The sequence below is a fragment of the Dermochelys coriacea genome, chromosome 5 (genome assembly GCF_009764565.3).
Source record: "Dermochelys coriacea isolate rDerCor1 chromosome 5, rDerCor1.pri.v4, whole genome shotgun sequence".
Taxonomy (NCBI): Eukaryota; Metazoa; Chordata; order Testudines; family Dermochelyidae; genus Dermochelys; species Dermochelys coriacea.
The window spans coordinates 81,357,781-81,376,678 of NC_050072.1; the positions used below are offsets into that span (position 1 = coordinate 81,357,781).

General features: G+C 41.7%; 1 protein-coding gene across 5 annotated transcripts in view; it reads left to right on the forward strand.

Moving 5' to 3' along the window:
* GRAMD2B (GRAM domain containing 2B) overlaps positions 1-18,599 on the forward strand; it is a 72,291-nt gene extending 53,692 nt beyond the window's left edge. For 4 of the 5 annotated variants that reach the window (XM_043514697.1, XM_038402980.2, XM_038402981.2 and 1 more), the window contains 9 exons: positions 2,157-2,252; positions 3,458-3,529; positions 3,642-3,722; positions 4,399-4,510; positions 8,308-8,430; positions 8,619-8,706; positions 9,319-9,423; positions 13,400-13,493; positions 17,272-18,599. In XM_043514697.1, the coding sequence (XP_043370632.1) occupies positions 2,157-2,252; positions 3,458-3,529; positions 3,642-3,722; positions 4,399-4,510; positions 8,308-8,430; positions 8,619-8,706; positions 9,319-9,423; positions 13,400-13,493; positions 17,272-17,313 (813 nt within the window). In that variant the 3' untranslated portion in view covers positions 17,314-18,599. The remainder of the gene's footprint in view (positions 1-2,156; positions 2,253-3,457; positions 3,530-3,641; positions 3,723-4,398; positions 4,511-8,307; positions 8,431-8,618; positions 8,707-9,318; positions 9,424-13,399; positions 13,494-17,271) is intronic. The other variant, XM_043514696.1, reaches the window with a different exon arrangement.
* The last annotated feature ends 299 nt before the right edge of the window (positions 18,600-18,898 follow it).

The following is an 18,898-nucleotide window of genomic DNA, read 5'->3' on the forward strand; positions in this document are numbered from 1 at the left end:
TAACTATAGGCATTTCAACATCCCCAACAGTAATTTTCTGGTCTGGGAAGCCCCTTCTTGCAGCTGCTCGAACAGCCAGGAGTTCCTAAAGATGCAAGCATCATGCACCTTTTCCAGCCATCCCACCTTGATGTTGGTGAAATGTCCCTTGTGATCCACCAGCACTTGCAGAACCATTGAGAAGTACCCCTTGCAGTTTACATACTGGTTGGCAATGTGGTCCAGTGCCAAGATAGGGATATGCGTTCCGTCTATCACCCCACCACAGTTAGGGAACCCCATTGCAGTAAAGCCATCCAGTATGACCTGCACATTTCTCAGAGTCGCTATCCTTGAGAACAGAACGTCAATGATTGCATTGGCTACTTTGATCACAGCAGTCCACACAAGTAGACTTGCGCACTCCAAATTGATTCCCGACTGACCGGTAGCAGTCAGGCGTTGCAAGCTTCCACAGGGCTATTGCCACTTGCTTCTCAACCGTCAGGACAGCTCTCATCTTGGTATTCCTGCGCTTCAGGGCAGGGGAAAGCAACTCACAAAGTTCAAGGAAAGTGGCCTTATGCATGCAAAAGTTTCACAGCCACTGGGAATCATCCCATACTCGCAACGCTATGTGGTCGCACCAGACTGTGCTTGTTTGCCGGGCCCAGAATCGGTGTTCCACTGTATCAACCAGCCCCGCTGCCACCATGATGTTCCAATTGCCACAGCCTGTGCTTTCAGGAAGTCAGTGTCCATGTCCTCATCACAATCATCCTCGTGCATCTCTTAGCCCGGTTCTGCACATACTCCAGGATCATGCGCAAGGTGTTTAAATGCTCAGAGCAGCAGCGGTGAACTGAGCCATGGTATGGCGTCTGCACGGATAACCCAGGGAAAAAGGCGCAAAATGATTGTCTGTCATTGCTTTCACAGAGGGAAGGAGGGAGGGGAGACTGATGACGTGTACCCAAAACTACCTGCAATAATGTTTTTGCCCCATCAGGCATTGGGAGCTTAACCCAGAATTCCAATGGGCAGCAGAGACTGCAAGAACTGTGGGATAGCTACCCACAGTGCACCACTCCTTAAGTCGATGCTAGCCACAGTATTGAGGATGCATTCCGACAACTTCGCTTAGTGGGGACGTACACAATCGACTGCATAAAATAGAGTTCTAAAAATCTACTTCTATAAAATCGACCTAATTTCGTAGTGTAGACATACCCTTAGTCTGACTGATGCAGAGTCCAGAGAGAAGTGTAAATAACAGGGTGACCATTCCATCCTCTGTATAGCCTGAAGTATCACATCTGCCTGTCTTGCTACCAGCCAGTCTTTTATTGGAAACAGAGCCTGCTCTTCATGCTCCCTCTAGTAATATGGGATTTCGAAGTGGACCCCATACCAAACTCCTGAACTAAAACACCCTGAAACTTAAGAGAAGTCGTCATTAGAAACCAAACTTTGTGATCAAGCATATGATCTTGCTAATGAAGCTGTATGGAACTATAGGAAGGAAAAGTATTGAAAGTACTGACCTATGTAAAGTATAATTTGCAGGTGTATTTGCAAAAAGGATGGACAGCATACATGGAGATGTGTTTATATTTAGCATGGGTTGGCTAAATCCTTTTAGTTATGCTGAAAGATCTGAACCGTTTACTCAGCTGCTTGTCACAAACTAGGCACTGTATAAGTAGTGGAGCAGAGTTTGAAATATGTTGATTCTTTGACCTGTATCTCCTGCAATCTATGTTCTGGAATGTTTCTTTTCCTAAATAGTCTGCTACGGGACCTTGCTTCTTTTACACCATTTGCTGACCCGCATATTCTGCAAAATTAGAATAAATTCAGACCTCTTCTGAAAACTCTAGACCCCAGAAAGGGGGAGGGGGAATAGCTTTTGTTTCTTACATGCTTCACAAACTTTTGTTAGAGTAAAATATAGCTGATGAATTAACATTTACACTTGAGCGAGAGCAAAAAAATAGAGTTCCTTACCTCAACCCACACCAAAACGAGGCCCTGGAAAAGATGAGCTAGTGTTTCAACTTTCTTGATCTATATTCGTGGATTGGTTTTCACACGAACTGCTACTTGTATATAACCAATAAGGTGACTGAAATATTACATTATTATGGCATTCTAACAATGTGATCATTTCATTTCAGATTAGTATTCCTGTGCTCTCAGTAACACTAATAAAGAAAACCAAAACTGCCCTCCTGGTGCCAAATGCTCTGGTCATAGCAACAGTCACTGACCGGGTAAGTGTGGGGTTATCTTTTACCTCTCTTGCTTTCTTCTCTCCTTACTCCTAGAATTTGTCATGGTGGAATCTTGAGGGAGCAGTTGCCAGGTGGCTGTTTAGAATATCGAGGCACAGACCAGTCCCTTGTGGCCATTTTAGTGTTACACAAAACCTAGCCCTGCAGGATTTGACCAACTCTACAGCCTGAAGCACCCCTCTGAGGGGACCTTCTCTTTGCCTGTCCTGTGGGAAAGGGGTGCTTCAATCTTCCAGAGTACCATATTTCCCCTGGGACCCACAGAAGATGCAGCTTCTCAGGATACTGAGAGAAGAGAGGGGTATAGAGAAGCAGGGCACCAGCAGCTCTCCATGGACCTATAAACCTCCTAGATTACTACATGGCAATTCAGGATGGAGCTAAAACAGCTGAAGAAATGAACCTATTTTGGAGGCCCTTTATGAAGCTGCAAGGAGGCCTGTCCAGTGGCAGCAGGGCTTGGAGGGAAAGGTGTCATCTACTTGATCAGCAGCCCCACTTCCTACAGCACCTCCGGCTCTGCTTGGTGATCTCCTGTCTAACCAGTAACAATCTAATTGATGTGAGCTGTAGCTCACGAAAGCTTATGCTCCGATAAATTTGTTAGTCTCTAAGGTGCCACAAGTACTCCTTTTCTTTTTGCAAATACAGACTAACACGGCTGCTACTCTGAAATCTAATTTAATTTAGTTCCAACATAATAGCAGCCCATGTTAGTATTCAGGATTGTTTCTTCTTTTTTGTTGTCGTTTTTAAAATATCTGAGAACTCCTACAATATCAATGGAAGGGGTCTGGTTTTTCAATATAATTTGACCAGGGAGGGAAGGGTAAGGCAAGTTGATTTTCCCCCTCCCTCCCCCCCCCCCCCCGAATTTGAGTGGGATGGGGAAACTATACTGCACCTAGTTTTATAGTCCTTCCCTAGCAAAATTTCTGAGTTTTACCTGGGCGTGGACTGCAGACTTTGGCAAATTATGATAGGCCTTGTCCACATTTCTTTGTAAAACTCTTAAACTGTGTTCTTCACTTCATATCTTCGAGGCTGTGCTTTACTATCTGCAGGCCTTTGAAAGTAATTGCTGAACCAGCAAGTGCACCCTGTTAATAATTGATAAGATGAAACTAGTGCAAGATATCTTTTTTCAAACAATAATTATGTAAATTATTACTTTTGTCTTTCAGTACATATTTGTCTCCTTACTCTCCAGAGACACAACCTACAAGCTATTAAAATCTGTCTGTAGACACTTAGAGGTAAGTATTGACAGAGTGAAGTTGTGAAGCTCAGTTATGTTCCTTATGACTGCTTTTTATTTTAAAGAACAGCAATTAGATAACTATATATTATTTAAAAATTGCCTTTCAGGATATAAGTGTTGGCAACAGTCCCAATCCTTCTTCTGCCGAAAACAGCTTCAGGGCCAATCACCCTATGACCCTGTCTTTGGTAAGATGGTTTATTTTGCTTTTGATAAAGTTCCATTTATTAAAGTCCAAATTGTACAAACTCTTCTCCTGTCTCAAACTGAAGGAAAGCTTGACACACACATTCTGTCACCTCAGAAATCTCTGAATAAACTGCAAGTGGTTGGTGATACCAGCACAAATGTAATCTTCTCTCCACAAGAACGATGCATGAATAGATGTGATGTCTGTATATGTGCTCTGAGTATATAACAGTGCCCATTATTAAGGTCTGTATGTGGGCTGTGCACTGACTTGCATTTTTCTTCATTTCCACATGCCTATATTTCCAGCAGTCAGTCTTTCACTATGATCTGTGCTAATTTAGAGTTGCAGTAAGTGACTTCCCTTGCCACTGAAGGCAGAATAACAGGCTTCTCAGAGCTTCCACTTGCAAACTTTCCTTTACATGCCAGGTCAGTTCGTTGGTCTGAAGAAAAGCTGCTGTTCAGGAGCTGACGTGCACTGCCATCAATAACCAAATAGTTCAAGCTATAGCTATACTAAATTCTTCATCTATAGAGTGACAGCTTTTTAATTTCTGCTGCTCTTGGTACAGATTTCAGATACAGGTAACCAAAAGTAATAGAGTAAAAACAAATAATCTTCATAATTTTAGGCCTTGCCTGTTCTTTTCCATGGCTTTTTTGTCCCTTCAGGATTTCAATGAAGACTACTCAGATTTGGATGGTATAGTGCACCGTCGGAGACAAGAGTTGGAAGAGTCTAGTAGTACTGGCTCTCAGACTCCAGAATCAGAACACTTCCAAGGTCAGAATAATCTCAATATTTTAAGACTGAAAGTATTTAGAGCAGTGTTTTCCAAAATGTGAGGTATATCCTCCAAAGGTCAGGTGACATGAAAGGTTAGCCTTGAAAGTACAGATGGACGTCTCAATTTCTCCAGAGTCTCAGCTTTGATTTAAAAAAATTGTGTCTCGCTATTCTGGGTTGTGAAGAAAACCTTCAGAACATAATCCAAGTGTAACCAAAGCAACGACATCTGCCGAAGTCTTCTGGCAGCCTGAAGCAATGGTTCTGAGATGTGAATTGCACCATTCATTTCAATGGGTGCTAAATCAGATGCTAATGACCATGCTTTAGATATCAACATTCCCCATCAAATCATTTAGGAATGGAGAGGAAGTATCATACTATGAAGATCTACACCATGTTTTCCCAAAGTGTGGTTTGGGTGGAGGAGAGGAAAGGACAGAAGATGGATAAATTAAGATGAGTAGGCCTTTAACATTACATCCAGCTTCCAGCCATTGGGTGGTGTTATCCCTTTGTCTGCTGATTTAGAGCGCTCTCGACTATCAAAAACTTTTCTTTGAATGTAGGTACTTATAGATACCTCTTAACATTCTTTTAAATACTCTAATAGATCAAGCTGCTTTACTCTTGCTTCAGGCATATTTTCCACACTTTGAATCATTCTTGTAGCTCTTTTCTGAATCCATTCCAATCTTTTAACCTCCTTTTAGAAGTCTGAACACCCGAACTGAACCCAGTAGTCTAGCAAGAGGAAACATGATCCAGTTTAAGGTACTAGACTGGAATTTGGATTCAGTTCCCTGCTCTGCCTCAGACTTCCTGTGGGAGCTAAGACTTCGTTTCCCAGTTCCCTATCTGCAAAATAGGGTAGTAGCATTTCTAACAGGGGATGTTGTGAAAATAAATACATTAAAGAATGCACTCAGTTACTATGGTAATGGGACCTATATAACCACCTTAGATAGATAGTAATGGTCTCAGCAATACCCTATACAGAGATAAGGCCACTTCCCTATTTCTACTTGGTATTCCCATTTGCTAGGCTTCTCAGAGTATGTCTACACTCCAGCAGGGAACATGCTTCCCAGGGCGAGTAGACAAGACATTTATTAGCTCTACTCAATCGAGCATGCTAAAAATAGCCGTGTAGCCCTGATAGCACGGGCAGTGGCTCAGGCTAGCCACCCGAGTACAAACTACCTGGACCCCTTCGGTATGTATTTGGGCACCAAAGCTGCCACCCATACTACCCCCAGCTATATAGCTATTTCTAGCACATTTGCTCAAGCAGAGCTAGCATGCGTCTATCTACTCACACTGGGAAGCAAAGTGAAGCACTTACATTGCAAGTCTTTTTGTACAGGGCCAGCCCTATGTTTTTTGTCACATAGGGCACAAAATATTTTTGGTGCCCCCGAGCATGGTAACTTGCCACCCTGCAATGTTGGCACTCAGGGCAGCCATCCTGGTCTCCTGTTGTGAGGCTGGGTCTGTTTTTGCAGAGTTAAGGGCATTAAACTCTGTTCCTAGGATCAGGAACTTAATTTACTTTTAACTTAGAGTGATTGGGGTGATTTGTATATGCGTTTGTACAGGAAACCAGATTAAGTTCATGAAGTATTGTCTACTGCATTAATTTTCAGTTTTATATGTCAAGTAGCAATGTAACTTTCTCCTTCTCTGCTGATCCATTCCTAATATGAACAACTGAATTCCTGCTTTATCCTATATAAGTTTAAGTAAATATGTGCTTTTGTATCATGGTGCAAAATAGACAAAACAAAAACTATGTATCCTTGAAGCCTTTGGAAGTATCGCAAACATTTCAGTTTTTCCACCATTTTATTAGAAGAGGCTGGCTTTGGCCATATGAGCTTATTTACTCAAGGTTCTTTGAACAGTATCTGCAAATGCCTCAATGTATACAAAGTTATCCTTCCTTAGCCCTGTGTTTGCTTGATGTAATTGCTTTCTGTAACCAGTCATCCCAAAACATTGCATGAGGAAGGCAGGAGACAGAGAGGATTTTGTTGCATCCTTTAATTATAACGGGAATAGTGGCGTGTCAATCTTTGCAATCTAAAGAAATAAGGCAAAAATCTGCTGTGTTACACTAGTGTAAGTAGTACCAATGTGCCCTGAGTGTCTAGTACTTAAGTTATTTTACACCTCTGGGGCCATTCCGTGTTCTACCTTGCAATTCCAAATCATTATCTGTATCATACGAAAAGCCATTTTAATAACAGTAACTTCAAATGAGGCAGTGTATCAATCCTTTTTTGTTTAGAATAGCCTCAATTATTTTTGGGAAACTGTTCTGTGCTAGTCAGGAGGTCAGACTAGATGATCATAATCATCCCTTCTGGCCTTAGAATCTATGAATCTATTAACTGGGTTAGGTTTAATTTAGCAGGGCTTTTTACTTGCCACAAAGTTTTATTTCCCCCTCCTTCCCCCCCATGTTTACCGCGTGGGTTTCTGAAATGATTATTTGGTGGTGTTAGGGAGCAACAACTAAACTGCTGCATTGCTACCACCCGCTGAACACATTTTAGTTTCAGCTCACATCTCCATGGCAGTATGGCTATATCCCCAGTTATATGACCAGCTTTTCCAATATTTGCATTCTCTAGGCTGCTTCAAGAGTGTAGAATTCTGTCCTGCAGGAACTGAATAGAGTGGTACAAGGAGGCTCTTAAAGTGCACTTCTCTAACCTGCTTTCACAAGTAAAAGCCCAGCATCCCATTTTAAAAAAAACTAGCTTAGTGCATCACTGCGGCATACGCAGATACCACAGGTACAGGTATGCTGTAAGAACCTGAACTGAATAGAATTAGTTTAATTGGATTCCTAAATATAACTACCATCCAATTCCCAGCAAAATAAATTGGCAGTCATCAAAGAGAATGGCTGGTCAGTGTGTGGCTAATGGCAGAACTTGTGATTTAGTCACATTGATCTGATAGTGGTTTTTACCAAAATAGCAAGCTATTATTTTCAGTGCTCTTGGTTTCAAAAGGGCAGGTTCTAGGATTAGTAACCATGTCATCAACATGTCACTTCCACTCATAATATAGGAAACCTTCTTTTAGGACTAAATATTTGTTTGTACCTTCTTGAAGAGGAGATAGGAGAGTAATTTTAAAAAAAAAAAAAAAAAAATATTTCCTTTTTGCTTTCCTCCAACAAAAAATGAATAGTGGACACACTTGTGCCTCTGCCCAATACATGCCTGCATCCAAGTTCTTAAAATTCCAAGTACTCAGATTTTGTGAGAACTCAATTGCAAGAACAAAATTTTAATTTTAATTAAATAAAAAAAGGGAGAGCCACCCTTTAGAATATTAGGAAGCAAGTGTGTTTATTGGAGCTACCCTTTTAAAAAGTAGTAGTGATCCAATGCCCTAACGTTCATGGTATTACTACTGCAGTGGTTTGGATCACTACTATAGAATATTTGTGTCTAGTATTTGTACATGTTCTTCACTGATAACCTGCAAAGCTCATGAGGGTTGCCATCTAACTTTAAACTTGCCAAAGGAACTTGAAACTTGAATACATTATAGCAAAGCATTTCACCACTGCTTTTTTTTAGGCTTGTAAAATATGTTGAACTGCTACGCAGATTGTACTAAAATCTTAAAATGAATCTTCTAATTAAGCCACCTGTATCCAGATCCCAGAAGGGCTTCCCTTAAGATCTTCACATTGGGGGAAACTCTGTCTTAGCTGACCTTGAACATTTCCTTTGTGCTTCATTTAATTTAAAATCCAATCTTGTTTTTGACAGATTACCATGTCATTGAGACCCAGACTCATCTGAAAGTTGCCAAGGCAGAAGCAAAGTCTATCCATACAGACCTACGCAGTAAACATATGCCTGAAGGAACAGGCAGGAACGTTCCCAGAAATGGTAAAGAACCAAAGCTAGATCTTCAGCTGGTATAAATTGGTGTAGCTCCACATAACTGCAGGCCAATATACATCAGTAGGGTATCTGTCCCTTACTGTTTACATCCTTTGCCACATATTTGCAAAGTCTCTCTTGTTCTGTTATGTCAGTCCAGTTTGATGAAAATAATTCTGTTCTTCTCACAACAGGCCAGACTGAAGCCTTTGGATTCTTCCACAGAGTGAAGTCCCACAGATTTTTGTCTCTGAACCACATACTTGTTATCTATGCAGTTCTGTAAGTGAACAGTTCTTTACCAAGACCATCAGAGTCTCCTCATACCTTTATTATACTAGTCTTACAACAGTGCTGATTTCAATGGAGTTGCACCTCCACCCAGTGTAAAACTAGAAGCATGTTTAAAAGTGGGTTTCTTCATTCCTCGTTTGTGAACCAGTAATAGGATTTTACAGTAAAATATGTTCTGCTGCATAAAAGCCAGCAGAAGAATACCATTTCTTGTAAACTTTCTAAATTGCTCAAAGAAGTGCTCCAGGATAGGTGTGGATTTTCTAGCCTATGCCCTAGAGAAACCTCTATGGTGATTGTGACAGCTAAGTTTAAGAACCCTACATAAATGTCCATCCAAATAACACTTGGCACTGCTGTAGACTCTAAGGATGAGATTTTTCAAAGCTACCTGAAACATGTGGGCACCAGATGAATTGAGAGTCCAATGCTCTGAGGCAGCTTTGAAAATCCCACGCTAGGAATTGTACAGTGCACAAATAACTTTATTCACTGATTTTAAAATGACAAGTAGCATCAAACTTCTTTTTGGATACATCTGTCTGAGGGTACTATGTTCCAACTAACGCAGCTGTCTTGTCATTTATTTTTCCTCTGCAGTGTCTGTGTCCTAGTCCTTTCTACCTTCTACATGAGATATAAAATCAATGTTCTGGAGGAACGGCTAGTCTCCATGGCATCCTTTGTTGCCTCCCATATTAATGAGTAAGAAGGCATTTTTAAAGGAGAATAATAATCTTCTGTTTTACACACTAAGCCCTGCTGGACACCTGTCTTCTTCAAAACCTCATGATAATTGACAAGAATTTAGTGCTATGCAGTTCTTGAGCCTGCATTAGTCTCATTTCATAACTTCTTCTGTTTCTCAGGAGCATTGGGGTAAAAGTACTTCAAGAGAATTCAGGTATAACCTGGATTTAAGGAAATTTCAGTTAATTGGGACAATCTAGAATTGTACTGTACCCTCCCTTCAAAGAGGCATATTTCAGAGTTCCTGAAACTGGCTGTTCTGCAAAGGAAACCTTTATTTTCGAGGTGCTATCTGGCTAGCTTTAGACCAGGGGTCTAAAACACGCAGCCTACAGGCCACGAGTTACTTCCTATGGCTCATCATAGCTCCCCTCACCCCCCCGCTCCCTCTCCTCCTTCTGCCCCCCACACCCCAGCACACCATGTTCCTGAGACAGCTCTTTGGCGGCGCTTAGGACTTTCCAGGAGGGAGTGGGGAGGAGCAGGGACACAGCACGCTCAGGGGAGGAGGCGGAGAAGAGGCGGGGCCAGGGGCAGAAGGGGGCGCTTTTGTATCTTTGTATGAAAAGGTTTCAGCAATGCAGCCCTCAGGCCAATGTTCTAGTCCTCATGTGGCCCTCGTGGTGATTTGAGTTTGAGATCCCTGCTTTAGACATGTCAAAACCTGCAGGCAGGTTCCTCCGATTGTGTGCATTGTGGGGAAGAGGGTTCCTGAAGGTTTGGGCTACCTTCATCTTCAGGCTACACCCCTCCTACTGCACTAGTACCCCATTTTGTGATGCAGCACAAAGGAAAGGAAAAGGTTTACTCCTTCAAGAATTTGGGCTGCTCTGAGTGCCAGCGTGGCCATCATCAGCATAAATTAGAGCAGGCAAAAAGTCCTTTTAATTTACAGCAGCCTCCTGAGAGGCACCTATAGACTGCTACACAGTGCAGAGCAGGCTGGAAACCCCCCCGCATAGTGCTGTGCACTATGGGCCTGCCCCCTCCACCAGAAATTGATAAGGCCACTTATGTCTGCTGTGTGCTGTGCGTTCGCTAGGGGAATTTTCCCATGACCCTTGTGGCCCAGTTCCATTCCCTCAATGTTACAGCAGCATGCAGAGCTCAGGTCAGGGGAAAAATTTGTCCCCAGTGGCTGTTTTCTTGCTCCATAGATTTAGGTCTGATCTTCACTAGAAGGGGTTTGCTGGTATAGCTATACTGGTATAATTATATTGGCAACCCCCCTACAGGGGACATACTTTATATAGATATGGGGGTGGGGTTGTTTTTGGGGACTTTTTGCAGGTATATCTTATACCAGTTTTTCAAATAAAATAAGCTATACCAGCTCAAGGATATTTTTGTCATTATAACTGTGCCTACACTAAGGCTTTGTCAGCATAGCTATGTTGGTAGGAAGAAAAGGAGTACTTGTGGCACCTTAGACTAACAAATTTATTTGAGCATGAGCTGTAGCTCACGAAAGCTTATGCTCAAATAAATTTGTTAGTCTCTAAGGTGCCACAAGTACTCCTTTTCTTTTTGCGAATACAGACTAATACGGCTGCTACTCTGAAACCTGTCATTATGTTGGTAGGGGGCTTGATTTTTTTTCCCCATACTTCTAACTGACATAGCTCTCCAAGCACAACTTTTAAGTGCAGACCTAGCCTTAAACTGTAAAATATATTAATGGGGCAAGGGGAGAAGCAGCTAGGAAAATACAAGATTTCAGAGTAGCAGCTGTGTTCGTCTGTATTCGCAAAAAGAAAAGGAGTACTTGTGGCACCTTAGAGACTAACAAATTTATTTGAGCATAAGCTTTCGTGAGCTACAGCATCCGATAAAGTGAGCTGTAGCTCACAAAAGCTTATGCTCAAATAAATTTGTTAGTCTCTTAGGTCCACAAGTACTCCTTTTCTTTTTAGGAAAATACAAGTAATTCAGTTAATGTCAATAACCTAATCCACTAACTCATGAATATTTATTCTTACTGATTAGTACGTACTATGAATGTCTAAATTGCACTAAAAACATATAAGAGGTCAGATCTAATAAGCATTTATTTCTAGTACAGCCAATTGTGGTATTCAGGGATCATTCAGTGCTTAAGGTGCTTGCAAAAGATCAAGTTTATTCTGTGTTTGTTCCAGTTGGCTGTGCTTAACAAGAGCTTCACAGTGCCCCATCCAGACTCTGTCTGGTAATCTCAGCCATTGAAGGCACAATCCCGAATACCACACCAATAAACTCTCATCTGCACTTTCAGGTGGTTTAAAATAGATTTCCATGCACCAAAACAATGGCCTCAGTTATTGGAAAAGGCAATAAAATTAAGTATTGTGTGGAGAGTTTGGATTAACCCTTCGGACCCTCCAAATAAACATTCATCATCCTGGGTAAAAGGCAATGAGGTACATAGTATATTTATAAGCAACGTACTGACCCTCCTGAGGTACCTAAGCAAACACAGGACCTGCTCCTCGTTGCATCATAATTCCTTCTCCAAGCCTCATTTCTTAGCACCCACTATGCTGTTTTTATAGACAAAAACAAATAACGTTTCCTTTGCCAACCTCATTCTACACCTACCTGTTGTCGGGAGCCAACCTAGTCTTCAGCACAGAGTAGGTGGGGGCTCTATGAAAGTCTGACAATACAGATTTTTCCTCAGGCTCCTCCTACACTCTGTCTGCTGGAAGCATGTGATTGATTCCCGAGCTCAGGGAAGAAATGGGACCCAGCAGGAGGGAAATAGCTGTCCTTAAGAGAGCCAATTAGGGAAGAAATAAGTATTCCACAGCAGGGCAGAGCACAACGTGCTTCAGCTAGGGCTCCTGACCCAGCACTGGTCTAAGCCCCAGAAACTTAAGATCCTACCCAGACATAGCAACGCCTAGTCGCTGCACCAAAACCATAGCTAGTTGGGTTCACAGGTGGATATAACAGGGGAAATAGACTAATTTCTTTAGCGTTACATTCAAGAGTGGACTATATTCTCTCCCCCATGTGACTGTGAACCTTCCTAATCTAGCATGCAAAAAACAGTTAAAAATCAAATAGTAAACCAGCATGCAAAACTGCAGCAGCAGGTGTTGTACCCGGAAATATTGACACAGTCAGCCTGCTGGCGAAGCACCAACTGAAAAGAGCAGCCAAAGAAAGCAACGAAAAGCTAAACTTAACACAAGGCAGTGCTGTACCCAGAACGCGTGGGCCTGTCCGCAAAGTATTGAAAGGGCCCAATCTCTTGGGTCAAGTTATGTTACACTTCTAACTGCATTTTCCTGAGGCAGTCCTCCATGACAAAACATTCCATGACAAAACACTCCAGGCCATTTAGAGAAACTATTGCACCATTTAGGGTCTAATTCTGCTCTGTCACTTCTGCAGCTTCCAATGATAGTGGAGGTAGTGTGTATCTATCAGAGGGCAGAGTTAGGCTCTTGATTATTAATTTAAAGGAGTAGGAAGGGAATAATCCCTTATCTTAACTGGAATGTCTGGAAAGCTGTTCATCCACTGGTTTTTCCCTTATTTAGAGTTGTGTGAGACTGTTATGGCCCCTTCAAACCACTTTGATAATGGAGGTAGAGTCATTCCAATGTGGTCCAAGCTTTTAAAGGATATAGAGTGATCCTAATGTGCACTTTCCACACTTTTTTTTTCCCCACTTTGTTTGGATCCATGTCATAAGACACAAGCATACTTACAGAGGGATTTTACTAATAAAAATGCTTAAGAATTTCCATCTTGGTTTCTGTAGAATTAGTCTGGTAAAGAATGTAGTCTGAGGGCACAAATTACATTACAGAAATACTGTGCTAAATAAGTATAGCACTAATAATGTTGCCATTCAAATCATTCATTGCTCTCTATATAAAATTTCTATTACATGTCCTCATCTTTGCTTTCCTCCTTCACATCTCATTCTTTTGTTTAACAGCCAGCCAGTGCAACAAGGCCTGGGATCCCATCTGCAAATTAATGCTGATGCCCTCTGTGGTGAACTAACAGCTAACCTCATAAAATTGGAAAAGGTAATTTATTGAGATGAATAATATTAGGCAAGTACTTAAATGCCCAATACTCAGAATACACGATGAGGACAGCAGGTTCTTGTCAAACCACTGATGTTTGTCTTTGTCTTTCTCAAAAGTTTTTGGGAAAGATTTGCTTTTGTAGATCTCATAACATCATCTCTGGAAGAGTGTGCACCACCTTCCTGAGGTGAGATGGTTTTTGGACAATGGCATAAATTAACAGTTAAGCCCAAACACGTGTGTCAGTATATGTGAGTGCTCCCTTATGAGAGGTTGAGAGATCAATTGCCATTTAATTACTCTGAAACTTCCAGTGATTTGTTGTGCTTATAATCAGTTAATGACCTTCATTTTTGGCTGGTAAGGCAACAGACTTTTGATATTGCCTTTCTTAGGTGATCTGTTTCTTCAGTCTGTTTTGTCCAAACAATAAAAGCTGCTGGAATGCCAGTGTTCACCTACAAAGTGGGTATTTAGTAATAATCTGTTACTGCTTGGTAACATGAATGCACCAGCCATTTGTTCCCTGCGGATGACCTCTTCTCTTTTCCATTTACTAATTGCAGAACTAAATGTATTTGCTTTCCCCAGCTGGAAAATCAAACAAAAGAAGGGTAGACAGGAAGGTATATTTTCAGTTGGTTACATTTATATTTCAAGTGCAGTAAACTGATAATTAAAACTAAGGTGTTTCATTTTTTTCCACTGACACAGCATGTAAGTTGTATTTCTACTGTAATAACCCTTTATTTGAATTCCTACATACTAAAATCACATGAGTTTTTGTTTCTAAAATGTTGATAGCTTGCCAAGGTCTTTAATACAGTTTGTTTTTCAAGAGCAAACTTTTCAGGTTGCATGTCACTGAGATTATTTAATATCACTGGTTTCAGAGTAGCAGCCGTGTTAGTCTGTATCCACAAAAAGAAAAGGAGTACTTGTGGCACCCTAGAGACTAACAAATTTATTTGAGCATAAGCTTTCGTGAGCTACAGCTCACTTCATCGGATGCATTCACATTTTCCACTGAATGCATCCGATGAAGTGAGCTTTAGCTCACAAAAGCTTATGCTCAAATAAATTTGTTAGTCTCTAAGGTGCCACAAATACTCCTTTTCTTAATTTCACTGCTAGTTATATGTCAAAGGTTTCAGAACAACTTTGCTACCAAGGAAATGGGGCTTGATTCTTTCCTCAGTGTAAATCTGAAATCATTCCATTGACATCAGTGTCAATGTTTACTAGTTTAAAACTAGTGAGTGAGAAGAGATTACTCACTATATGGTAAGATATATTCAGAGACCGCTCTTGCAGTCTTGACCCAAGTACACAGGCCAAATTATTACAATGGGATTTCTCATATAAAGACTAATGCTTCAGTTCAGCAAAGCACATAAGCATGTTCAGAAGTCTCATTGATTTCAGTGGGACTTGAGTCTATGCTTAAAGTTAAATGCTTTGTTCAACTGGGGCCAAAAGAACTGAACCCCTAAAGATACCTTAACTATGCTTGTTTTCAGACAATTTACAATACAATGGTGCTAGTGTCCTCTGAGCACAGGTTGTTGCATACCATCACACCTCTCTTAAAAGGGCACTGGCACTCCTCAGTAACAAGTTGCTAAACCTTAGCAAGTACCTAAGTTAATATTATGAAATAATTAGCTGTTTGTGGTTTGTGAAAATTGTACTGCTGGATTGACATTGTGCTCTGATGCTAATTTTTTTATTTTGTTTAAATGAGGAAAGTAGTTGGTTCTGGTACCTGTACTTAATGTATGCTTTCCTCTCCTCATCACATCTTCCCCATAGACTTGCAGAAGTCTGGCCTTAAACCTACTCTCAAAAAGCCTGTTCAGAATTTGACCCTCTTGCAGTGACCTCTTTTGAATGTGATCTTGTGGTTCTCCCAGCTCTTGATTTCCACGCTTGTCGGCCACTGAATTCCCATTGGCTTAGTACCACAATATCTAGCACTTCTAGACTATTTTTGATGGGCTTCATACAGTTTGATTGCCAAATGTACCAGATGTATGCACCAGACAAGTGCTTGAAATTAAAAACCAAAAGGACTGGTGTGCCTCACATAAAGGAGCCCCAGGATCCCTGTTGACTCCTCCACCTTTTCTGAGAAGGGAATAAAATTAAAATGCAAGCACTAGATAAATTTGTATATATTAACCTGGAAGCCAACTTTTTTTTTCTTCCTTTCCCTCAGTGAACCCATCCCTGCTTTTTTTCTTAGTGTTTGTTTGGTGTGCCTCAGGGAAGTGTGGGGGAGGTGAGTGAGGTATGATAATGTGGCTTTAAGGTAACTTTCCCCGATCCTGGGTCAACTGGGGGCTGGACTGGGCATGGCATAATTTTAGAGCAGCCTTAAGGCAGCTCCATATTACACCATCTGTAGTCAGTGGCTATGGCAGCTGAGGCGCTGGCAGAACACCATGCGTCCCACCTTGACATGCGTTATGCTGAAGTGGGGAGAGAAACAGGATACACGGGGCTGGCTAAGCCAGCTTTGCACCATCCAATGGTTCCCTTGGGTAGCATTTTGGCTGCTTTGCACTGCCTTCAGCAACACAAAGCAGCTGGGGCAGAGAATGGAGCCCAGTGTTTTCTCCCTGGTGCTGGCTGCCACCTTGCTTCTACTTAAAGGAGTAAGCTAATTTCTGGAGCATGGAATGTTTTACCTCATGATCTGTAGATTGGGTCCTACTGTCCATAGGATGAGGGGGAAGCCTGCCCTGTTCGAGCTTGCCAAAACACTTTGAATTTCCCACTTTGAAAAACCCAAAGGCTTTTGATAAAAGTTCTGTAGATGTTTTCTTGAGATTTTGGCCACCTATAAAGATGGTCATCATTTTTCAATTATGAAATTTTGAAAAATTATAACATATTGATAAATCACTTCAAAACTTTAATGAAATTACTTGGGTTTTTTTTTTAAACCAACTATACTGATCTTCATGGAGTAGCCCTGCTCTTTCACTAGCTCAAACTTAGGCAGCTACAGAATTTACTGAAAGTGCTCCTAAGTCCTGCCACCTCAGTTCCAGCTTTCCAACCGAGTTTGTTCCTGGCCATCCCTAGGAGGGTGCGGGCCCAGGACAAAGGTGCCGAGTTTCTAATCTGCTGCGGGGGTGCTTCCTCCTGGCTCTGTCCACTCCACCCTTCCCCCAAAGCCTCACCCCCACCCCACCTTTTCCCACCTCCACCCTGTCTCTTCCCTGCCCAGTTCTGCCCCCTCCCCCAAACACACTGTACCCTCACTCCTCTCCCCTCCCACCCCCCCAGTGCCTCCTCATGCCGTTAAACATCTGATCCCCGGCAGGCAGTAGGCACTGAGAGGGAGGGGGAGGCGCTATTCGCGGGGCCCGCTAGCAGGTCGGAGGCGCTGGGGGAAGGGGACTGTTCAGGTTCTGGTAGGGGGACTCCTCCTTGCCCATCTGCCTACTGCTCAACTCCCCATTTGCTTCCTCACCCCACTCACCCTCCTGCCTCACCTCCCCGCTTGCCTCCTCACAATTTTATTGCAGTGTGGGGACCCCACAAAGCATGGGGCCCAGGGCAGTTGCCCCAATTTCCCGTACCCAAGAGACAGCTCTGTACTTGGCTGATACACATGGATGTTGGGTTGACTTCAGTATAGCAACCATTTTAAAGGGTATAAATAGCAGTGCCAGAATTAACTGGTGCACTCAAACTTGCACTGAAAAATGCCTTCTAACTGTGTGAATAGAAGTAAGTTTATCTGAACCTTCTGTTCTTCTTTAAGATACAAAACAACTTACAAAGACTACTTGAAGATGGTGATTGAAACCTTCATGGTCTGGGCTACTTCATACCTCATTCTCCTGCATCTGATAAGCAGCATCAAACACTGCACTGAATTCTGCAGGCTGGAGTTCGTGTTCCGTTTTTTTAATCTAAAGCCACACTTAGATTCCTGCAGTAGCTCCTCTATCTCAAGGATCTGGAGAGTGGTTTATTCTTGTGTAATAAAATATATCTGTGTATTCTGACAAATGTCTTTCCATTGCTAGTCACACATCAGTAGACACAGTGATTTTTATAGTTTGGGGCCAAATTCTGTTCTTGGTTACTCCAGTGTAAATCTGGAGTAACTCTCTATCTCGATATTTATTTTTCATTTACATGGATGTGACAGAGCAGAATTTGGATGTACAGCTATGGAATCATCATGTGCAAATGCTTGTTGTCTTCTGGAGAGAGACACCTGTATCTCTAATATTACTGTAGTTATAAATAAACACTCCATTTTTAGTTTTCTTCTCTTCTGCCCAGTTCCCCAAAATCTATGCATGTGTCAAACAACTTCATGTCTGGTCTCTCTGGGCCTGATTCTCTGAGGTGCTGAGTGCACTCTTCTCCTTATGTGCCAGATTCTCAGCTGGTGTAAATCAGCACAACTCCATTCACTTCACTGAAGCTATACCAGCCTTAATGCCAGCTGAGGATCTGGCCCATTGACTTCAATGGAAATTAAGTGCCCAGTAGATGACAAGACCAAGCCTTATGCAATCACTCACAATTTTTACAGAATACCCCACCCACTATGAACTGTAGCTTCTGCAAACTGTTTATAAGGATAGCAGCCCAGTGTGCCACTTAAGCAAAGTTTAAAATCTCCAGTATATTTTAAATCTATCATTGTAACAATTTGCTCATGATGCCCTCCAGTGCTAACACACTGTCAGCTTTTCAAAGGGTTGCATGAGGTCTTAGCTCTGCAGTTACTGGGAGTCCTATAGCTAATTTGGTCATGGAAGATCCTACAGAGTCTATCACCCTTACACAATGGAAACTGTCAAGTTAATGAAAATACAATGACAGAAACTATTCTACTGGAGGGAACGGAAGAAAAATAGGTGTCCCTCGTTACATTGTTCTGTTTTCACAGAGCCTTAAATGATGAAGTAACTTGATTTTAACTCTTTGGTTTACCAAATGGATTGGTTGGTTTTCATGAGGTAATATTTAGAGTAACATAAGATAGAGCCTGTAAGTAAACAGATGTTTATATATGTATTTTATAATTTCTGTGAAATATACCTTATTTTGTTTAATAAAAAATAAACTGTTTAAAAAAGTTTGGTGCTTACAATTTTGTTTGTACATTCCACATGTGGTAGTTAGTTTTATACTATAAACAAAGCTGATACCAGTTTTTGCAATCTGAAATGTTGCTCTTACTCTGAATCTGTTTTGTGCCTCCAGAATCTGTTTTCAAACCTTCTTCTAATAAATTATACTACACAATGCAGCTAGGGCCTGATCAAAAGCCTAATGCAGGCCATGAGAGGCTTTCCATTGAAGGCTTTCATTCAGATTCTCAGTGTGGATGCATTTTTCCCTCATCTCCAGCCACTGGAGAAGATCCT